A 9,700-nucleotide genomic window follows, 5' to 3' on the forward strand; every position below is an offset into this window, starting at 1 on the left:
TTGCTGGCAGTGTGAAAACAGCCCCCCCCCCACCCCCGCCTTGTGCACGGCCTCACCCAGCCGCATCATCCTCCCCCCATGCAGGGCTGCCTCCCCCAGTACATATAAACCTCTGTGCAGCCGGGGCAGGAATCAGCCGGGCCACCCAGCCAGACACCTCGCGGCGCAGGGGAGAGTTCCAGAGGGAGCCTCATCCAGCCACTGCTCTGAGGGCTTCTGTGCACATTGCTGCCACTGCAGGCCCGAGATGCCAGCTGTCCAGCTGCTGCTGCTGCTGGCCTGTCTGGTATGGGGTGTGGGTGCCAGGACAGCACAGTTCCGGAAGGCCAACGACCGCAGTGGCCGATGCCAGTACACCTTCAGCGTGGCCAGCCCCAATGAGTCCAGCTGCCTCGAGCAGGGCCAGGCCGTGTTGGCCATCCAGGACCTGCAGAGAGACAGCAGCGAACAGCGTGCGGCCCTGGAGTCCACCAAAGCCCGGCTCAGCTCCCTGGAGGCCCTCCTCCACCGCCTGACCCTGGGTCAGGCTGCCATGCCCTGGGACAGCCAGGAGGGGCTGCAGAGGGAGCTGGAGTTAGCCTACAGCAGCCTCATCCGTGACAAGTCAGCTCTGGAGAAGGAGAAGAGACGACTGGAGGCAGAGAACGGGGATCTGGCCAGGAGGTTGGAAAGCAGTAGCGAGGAGGTAGCGAGCCTGAGGAGGGGCCAGTGTCCCCAGGCCCGCAGCACCTCTGAGGACGTGCCACCAGGCTCCAAGGAAGGTAACACCATGGGGTGAAGGTGGCACGGTTCACGGAAACCTGTTACAGGTGGCCAGTCCTGTCCTTCCTGCCCTCTCCTTTCTCCTGGAGACCACGCATCTAGCGTGAGTCAGACAAATTAAGGAGGGCAAAGCAATCACTTTCACATGTTGCTAGTGAGTTAGCTCCCGAGAGTTCTGTTGAGGTTTGTGGTGCTTTTTTAAATTTTTTAAATTTATTTTTTGGCTGCGTTGGGTTTTCGTTGCTGCGTGAGGGTCTTTCTCTGGTTGCGGCGAGCAGGGGCTACTCTTTGTTGCGGTGCGCAGGCTTCTCATTGCGGTGGCTTCTCTTGTTGCGGAGCACGGGCTCTAGGCGCGCGGGCTTCAGTAGTTGTGGCACACGGGTTCTAGAATGCAGGCTCAGTAGTTGTGTTGCTCCACAGCATGTGGGGTCTTCCCAGACCAGGGCTCGAACCCGTGTCCCCTGCATTGGCAGGAGGATTATTAACCACTGCGCCACCAGGGAAGCCCCGGTTCTGAGTTCTTGTGCCTACCCATGACAGTTTTCACAATCCATAGCAAAATGAGAAATATAAAGACCAGGTGAGATGCAAATATACAGGATCAGTAGAAAGTTGCCAACTATCCTTTTTAGAAAACTGTCCTTTTGTGAATCTTTGTTCAGAGATTGTTGACGCTTACCTTTTGTTGTTAAAATGACCTCTGTTTATGAAATGACAATCGATTTATGAAATGATGATAGGTGGTAGGGTTTTTTTTTTAAGTGTCCTTCCTTGGCAAAATAAAGAGGCAGCAACCCAGTGTGGGTTCCCTCAATATGTTGTTTTGGAAATTTTCCTGCTCTTGGTCCAATCTGAGAACCTCTGCTTTTAAGTCACTTTGAAGTGGCTTTTGCTACCTGAGATGTCATTCTGTTCATCCTGGTCTCTGCCAGGTGAGTCCATGAGTGTACACTGAGGGAGGAGGGACACTCTTCCCAGTAGTTGGGAAGAAAGTATTTGTGTCACTTTTTGTGAAACTCTGCTCCCAAATATTCACTGTTTAATAAGTTTTCCAATCATGAGGGCACAAGCAAGCAAACCCAGTTAGGGGACTATTAGTCTGGGCTCTTCAAAGATGTCAACATCAAGAAAGAAAAAAAAAAAGGGAGCTGGGGGTGGGGGCCTTGTTTTCGATTAAAGGAGACTGTAGAGATGTAGTAACCAAAGGCAGTACATGATGCTGGAGTGGCCCCTGCATCCAGGGGGACAAAGCTACAAGGGACAGGTTTGGGATCCCTGAGGAAATTTGAATATAGACTGCTTATCAGGTTGTGTTACTGGATTAGTGGTCAGTTTCTTGGGTGAGATATGGTATTGTGGTTATGAAGAATATCCGTGTTCTAAGGAGATACATACTCAAGCACTTAGGGATGAGGCATCAGAATGTCTACAATTTACTTTCAAATGGTTTTCAAAGACTGTAAATATATAAAGAGTGAAAGAAAGAAAAATGATACAAATGTGACAAAATATTAGCAGTTGGTGAATCTAAGTGAACGACACATGGGGGATTTATTGTACCGTCTGTCAACTTTTCAAAAGCTTTGAAAATCTTCAAAATAAAATGAAGGGAAATTATCTTCTAAAGAGGCTCTGCATGAAAGGCAAAATCTGCACAGATGTGACACCAGAAAACCCAAGGGTCCGTGCCTGGGTGTGACCTCGGGCATGTCATTTAGTCTCTGCACCTTGGTTTTTCATCCATAATGTGGCAATGAAAATTCCTGTTGTGAATAACGATTTTTGTAGGGTTCAAATGAAATGACTCTAAGGTATAAAGGATTTTTAAAAATCCTGTATTGATAGAGTAGGAAGAGATCCAATTCTAAATTTTACAATGAAGGGAAGTAAGGTCACAAGATGCCAAGGGATCCCAGGTTGAACAGCTGAGCAGCGATGGTGCTGAGACTTGTTGAACTTGAGTCTTTGAGCACAAATGAAAGAATCATTATTAATAAAAGTGTTATGAGGCATTACATATTTCAGACTGTTAACTGAATGAACAGAACCCATGAGAGAGAGACACAGAGAGAGAGAGAAAGAGAGAGAGAGAGAGAGAGAGTGTGTGTGTGAGTGTGAGAGAGAGAGAGAGAGAGAAAATAGAGGAAACATTTTTTTTATTGTCTTGTGGTCTTTTAACAAGTTTTTGGGAATTTATTCAACGTGTTCTCTGATTTTTTTTTTTTTTTTTTTTTTTTTTTTTGCGATATGTGGGCCTCTCACTGTCGTGGCCTTTCCCGTTGCCGGACGCGCAAGCTCAGGCGCCACGGCTCAAGGGCCCAGCCGCTACGCGGCACGTGGGATCCTCCCAGACCGGGGCACGAACCCGTATCCCCTGCATCGGCAGGCGGACTCTCAACCACCGCGCCACCAGGGAGGCCCATCAACGTGTTCTCTGATTTTATATACATATATTTTTTAATTTATTTGTTTTATTTATTTATTTTTGGCTGCATTGTATCTTCATTGCAGTGTGCAGGCTTCTCATTGTGGTGGCTTCTCGTTGCAGGGCACAGGCTCTAGGCACACGGACTTCAGTAGCTGTGGCACGCGGGATCAGTAGTTGTGGCTCGTGGGCTCTAGAGCACAGGCTCAGTAGTTGTGGCGCACGGGCTTAGTTGCTCCATGGCACGTGGGATCTTCCCAGATCAGGGCTTGAACCCGTGTCCTCTGCATTGACAGGCGGACTCTTAACCAACTGCACCACCAGGGAAGCCCTGATTTTATATTTCTTTTTGTCCTTTCCAGCTGCTCTACTTTTGAAATAAAGACAACAGCCCATTATAGTGAACTACAGACTTGGAAGCTCTTTTCTAGCAGTGGGTTTTTCGTGAGCAGGAAATTACATTAGTACAAGAATGTATAGCTGGAAAGGGGGCCTCGAGAGCATCTGATGCCTCTGGCTCATTTGTGCAGATGTGGAACTTAGGCCCAGAGAGGCTGCTCAGAGGTTCCAGGTCACCAGCCCTCTAGTGGCAGAGCCAGGACTAGAATTCAAGCCCCTCCCCCGATGTTCAGTGGCTCTTCAGGACCCTGACGTGACCTCTAGTTTATAGAACCTAAAGATGAATGACAGAAAAGTTACATTTAAACATCAGGGAAAGAACGCTTGGAACAAAAGATGTGCTTCAATTTCCTAGATTTGAGAGTAAAGGGGTGTTTGGTGTGGCTGGGATTCAGGTGTAGGTGTGCTTTAGGCAGGAGAGGCAATAACTGAGGGATGGAGGGTGTAGGAATGAGGGCTTAGTGAGGCCAAGTGGGCAGAGGAAAGCCCTGAGGAGGTGGACTTTTCCTGACTCCACCTGTAATTCGAACTGTCACCACCATCTTCTTTATTGTGTAGTTATTACATAGAAAAAAAATGTCCTTAGAATCACAGAAGTCACTTGTTTATACGTGTGTGTGTGTGTGAGTTGAAATAATATACGCATATAAAATGTTGTAGTAATAATTCTGTAGTGAAATGTCTAGAAATCTTTTAAATAATCTTTTAAATCTTTTAAATAAATAGAAAATACAGACTACCAAAAGAGAAACTAGAGTTGCTTATAGCGTCACTAGAGAAATCCCAACTTCCCCTTTATTTCTCGTCTGCTTTGGACTCTCAGAGAACAGAACCTGGGATGAGGGCTTGTGTGCAGTGTTTGTATGGGCCACTATCCCAGGAAGGAGAATCGGGGACAGGGGAGAGTGTGACAGGGAAGGAAAGAGAACCAGCATGGGGCAGTGGGGCAGGACCCTTCTTCAACTGGTCCCCATGGTGGGCAGCAAAGGCTGTACCCCATCAAGACTTCTGAGAAGCTGTGTAGAATGCAACAGAGAAAGGGAGCATTCCTTCCCAGATTCGATACTCTGTTGGCCAAGGATCATCCCATGGGGTATATCGCACTTCCCTGATCCACAGATGTGAGCACCAGGCTTGTTCTTGCAGAGGTTGACACAGCAATGGCTAGAAAAAGGTGGGCAAGATATGCAGGGAGGGGCACCAGAGTTGCTCAACACAAGTGCTGCAGATTTCACTTCCTCACTTACAGAATGGGGAGAATAATCCCCCCAATTAGAAGTAACGCAGGAAAGCATCCAGCACAGTGCCTGGCACTGAGTGACCACCCAGTAAATGGATTATAGCTATGAAGGGCTTCTTTTGCTTGAGCTCCACTATTGTTTAAAAATGTCATTTATAGGGACTTCCCTGGAGGCGCAGTGGTTAAGGATCCATCTGCCAATGCAGGAGACAGGGGTTCGATCCCTGGTCTGGGAAGATCCCACATGCCATGGAGCAACTAAGCCTGTGTGCCACAACTATTGAAGCCCGCGCATTCTAGAGCCTGTACGCCGCAACTACTGGGCCCATGCGCTGCAACTACTGAAGCCCGTGCACTCTGGGGCCCACGTGCCACCACTACTGAGCCTGCATGCTGCAACTACTGAAGCCTGCGTGCCTAGAGCCCGTGTGCTCTGCAACAAGAGAAGCCACCGCAATGAGAAGCCTGTGCACAGCAATGAAGAGTAGCCCCCGCTCACCACAACTAGAGAAAGGCTGCACACAGCAACGAAGACCCAGTGCGGCCAAAAAAAAAGAATGTCATTTATAGATCAAAATGTCGACGTGTACATATCATTTCTGTAACATGCATTGATTCCAGAGACAGTATATGTTGGAGCAGCACCCAGGACAGTAGTCTGCTAGCTAATCTTCACCCTCTAGAGTATTCACAACAACCTGTGATTATGTTGGCACCCTTCTTTTTCTTCATCCTCTCCATGTATATAATACTGACCTAACTTTTTAGGCAGTGATAGAAAATAACTACAAAAATCATTACAATGTTATTTGCTTATATATCTACATATAAGTATATAAATAGAACAGAGCATGAAGAAAATATTTCCAAAATTTTATAATAGACATGAACTTCTCAACCGCAGAAGGACTGAATTTTCATAGAAACAAACAAAAGCCCTAAAAATTTTTAGCTGTCTGATATAATACAGTCCTTAATCTTTTCATAACCTCTTTTTGTTTTTCTCCCACATTCAGAATGAAATTTGAGTGATTTTGAAACATTCCAGAGAAATTTTAGTTTTGTTACATTTTTACTGAGGATCATTTCATTTATAGTTTGAGCTAAGAATTCTGAGGCTCAGAGAAATTGAGTAATTGCCCAAAGTCACACAGCTGGTACATGGCAGGACTGAATTAGGAAACTATGACTTCTGGCTCAGCCAGGCCCCTTCACGCAACGGCTTTCCTGCCTTTGGGCTCTGCATCCTCTCCCACAGGCTTTGCTTCTCACGCCAGGCGACTCTACTCTGGGAATCTGACCGTTGCCAGGTGTTCCTGGCTGACACAGCCAAGCAGCACCCAGCAGATATGCAATCCAACCATCCCACCCGCCAACTGAGGACTGGCCTTACAGTCATTCTGGAAGCCATTCCCTGACCCTATGTTTGTTTGTTTGTTTGTTTTTTGCGGTACACGGGCCTCTCACTGTTGTGGCCTCTCCCGTTGCGGAGCACAGGCTCTGGACGCGCAGGCTCAGCGGCCATGGCTCACGGGCCCAGCCGCTCCGCGGCACGTGGGGTCTTCTCGAACCGGGGCACGAACCCGTGTCCCCTGCATCGGCAGGCGGACTCTCAACCACTGCGCCACCAGGGAAGCCCGACCTTATGTTTTATTGTGATTCTTGTTTACTCCAAAGCAAGCACATGAGGTGTGGTTCTTGCAAAGGGTTTGGGGGTTAGGGGGCCAGGGAGAAAGACCCCCTGGTTAGAGCCCTGAGGACCTTGGTGGGACCAGGAAAGGAACTGGGCACCAGCCAGGCACGTGTAGGGGAAGAAGAGCTGACGGGAAGATGTCTCTCTGGGAAAATCGCCTGGGAGCTGTGTGTGCATGAGCCACCCACTGGAATCTGAGTCAGCTCCAGGAGTGGGTCACCCCCTAAAGTGCTGAGCAGTGTAGAGCCTCTGGTAGCAGTCTCAGTTCAAGCAGGAGGCAGATACCACATAGCAGGTTAAGTCAGGGATGTTCAATATAAAGAATTAACTGATGAAAGAGCAACTATGAGATAAAATAAACCCCACATGGCACCCTAGGGCTGAGGGAGGGTACAGAGGAAGGACAAACTTGGAATGGGTTCCGACATCATTGAGGAAGGTGGGATTGAGCCCATCAGAGAGCAGAGATGTTGGCCGGTTAGCCCAGGCTGGAGGTGGAATGGACATCTGAGTCTGGGAAAGGCTGCAGGAGCCCTGCAGAGCCAGCATAGGGGCTTGCAGAGGTCTGCAGAGCACAGGGGTCCCCATGCAAGGACTCTGGGTGCGGTGTTGAGAGGGTCGTGGAAACGTTATGGCCAGGCTGAGGCTGCAAGGTCACAGAAGAACCATGTCCTTGGCAAGTGCCTGAGGCAGAGCTCCACCAGATGTCCTCACACTCCTGCTGCCAGCCCAGCCCCTGCAGGACACTGCAGGAGACTGCCCCCCCCTGTGTCCCGCTAGCGCCCTCTACTGAGAAAGCCTAACATCATACTCACTTTAAAGGAGAAATGTCTCTTTTTGAGAGAGCATCTATGGAAGGGTGCATTCAGCACTGACAGGCAGTACATTTATAACTGACCCACATCCCCACCACAGGGTGGAAAGGTTCACAACTGCCATGACCATGGGACACGTGGGTTCAAGTCCTAGTCCCACCACTTACCAGCTGTGTGACCTTGGGCAAGTAACTTAACCTCTCTGAGCCTCAGTTTCCTCTTCTGCAAAACGAAGATCATAACGTTCCCTCTTAGGACTGTTATGTGGAATAGGGGTAATGATAGCAAAAGCCTAGCACAGGACCTGGCTCATAGAAGGCACTTAGTAAGTGGTGGCAATAGTTAAATTAGGGGCAGACTGCAGTTCTAAAGCCTTATTCTATTTCTCTAAAACTTTTGAAGGCACCAGATCACATAAATTATATAAAACTGCTTTGAAATGTAGGAAGAGCCATAAATACCTGTTAATCATCTCTTTTCACAAAGAAGCCGTTTTTCAGTATTTCAGTGCCAGTATTTTAGATGTCTTCAGTGAAGTTACCTGGGAAAATGCCTGTTTGGGTTTGTTTCCCCCTCACTTTTTTTTTTATTCCCTGTGGCTAAAGAGGGCATTTTCATTTCTTTCTTTCTTTCTTTTTTTTTTCTTTTGGCTGCACCACGTGGCTTGTGGGGATCTTAGTTCCCCCACCAGGGATCAAACCTGTGCCCCCCGCATTGAAAGTGCGGAGTCTTAACCACTGGACCACCAGGGAATTCCCGAGAAGGCATTTCCGCACCAGCATGTGGCATCTTAGTTCCCTGACTAGGAACTGAACCCGAGCCCCCTGCACTGGAAGCATGGAGTCTTAACCACTGGACTGCCAGGGAAGTCCCCCATTTTTCTGAATTTTCTTCTCACTGACTTGCAGGTGTGTGCCTCTACTTTTCTCAATATACATCTTCTTTTCAGTAAAATTTCTCACTGAATTATATGACCATCCTAGCTACACTCACAGAGTGAAATAATTTGTATCAGATGCACAGAGGAAGGAGCCAGGTGCAGGGGAGGGCAGGCTCACAGTAGCCCTTGATGGATGGCAACTGCGAATCAAGGAGCTGAAGGGCAGGGAGCTGGGGTGGGGTGAGGGAACTCTCCAGCTTGGTACAGATGTCACTGCAGTATTTCTCTCTCACCTCACATTACTTGACACCAGCTCCTATGTTCTGAGAATTAATGGAAACAAAGTTTGAATTATCCTGAGGAACAGTGGTCTAAGGAAAGGTACAAAGAAAAGGAAAACAGCTCACCTCAGGGAACTCGCTCAGTGACATGACTTTGAGAAACGGCCACACTGTAGGAGCCTCTGGTCAGTGTCAGAGGTTGGGTAGGCAAGGTGGGGGGTGGTGGCTTCTGACAGCCAGGAGTCAGGGCTCTCTCCTTGTGTTTTAGGCCTAAGAGATAAGTCAAGTGGTTGGGAGAGGCAGGCAGAGGGCAGAGGCCTGGGCTTCAGGAGGCAGGGACGGTTGAAGACAGCTCTGTCAGCCCCTCGTAAAGGAAGGGTCTTCCTCACATTTACCTACTCCTGGCAGCACAGACAAACAGGGGACCTTGGGCACCCTGTTCCTCTCGCATGCTGCCCACACAGGTCCCAGACTGGTCTGGTCTAGGGAACCTACATCTGACCTAGTAGATCAGCTTCTGCCTTGAAAACCCTCCTAGGTCAAGGCAATCTTTAGAGGGAAGAACAGAGGAGTTTCCTCACCTCCACAGCTCTTCAGACAGGGAGAAGGAGATTCAAGGAACCAAATTAACTTCCCAGGACTTTCCAGCAACCATTTGGATGGTCCAACCGATCCTGGTTCCCAAAGTAGCCTGGAATGAACCCATGTTACTTCCTGGACAAGAGGACTTTGACAGATTATCCATTCGTAAAGGGAACCATGGACCAGCTGTATCTTATTCACCTTTTTTCTCCACATCTAGTCTTAACACTTAGTAGGTGCTCCAGAGAGGCTGGCTGACAGGATGGATAAACAACTTCCCAAGGCTGCGGACACCGAAGACCTTCCACATCCCTAGGGGTACTCCCAATTACCCCTGGAGTGTGGAGTGCATATCTTGGATGACCTCAGTTGGCTACACGTTTTGGCTTAGAGTTCATAACTGGTCACCCGGCCCAGTCTAGACTGAGGAATGTCCCGGGGTGTGAGCACGCACCCCCTCCAGGGCAGTCACACTCCCCTGGAGGCCAGCTGAACAGCTGCATGAAAGGCAGAGGTGGAGACTGCTGTGGGGTCGGGAGGGGAGGTGAAGGGGCTACAGGTGCCAACCCCAGCGCCCTGGCCCAGCCCAAGCCTTAGCGCTTCTTAGCTGGGTGCTTTCCCTA

At 48.9% G+C, this 9,700-nt stretch overlaps 1 protein-coding gene across 1 annotated transcript in view; it reads left to right on the forward strand.

Moving 5' to 3' along the window:
- Positions 1–220: 220 nt before the first annotated feature.
- MYOC (myocilin) overlaps positions 221–9,700 on the forward strand; it is a 13,880-nt gene continuing 4,400 nt past the window's right edge. Inside the window, 1 exon segment of the mRNA XM_007446772.1 lies at positions 221–761. Within this exon segment, the coding sequence (XP_007446834.1) occupies positions 248–761 (514 nt within the window). The 5' untranslated portion in view covers positions 221–247.

The sequence above is a fragment of the Lipotes vexillifer genome, unplaced genomic scaffold, assembly GCF_000442215.2.
Source record: "Lipotes vexillifer unplaced genomic scaffold, Lipotes_vexillifer_v1.1 scaffold685, whole genome shotgun sequence".
Lineage (NCBI taxonomy): Eukaryota > Metazoa > Chordata > Mammalia > Artiodactyla > Lipotidae > Lipotes > Lipotes vexillifer.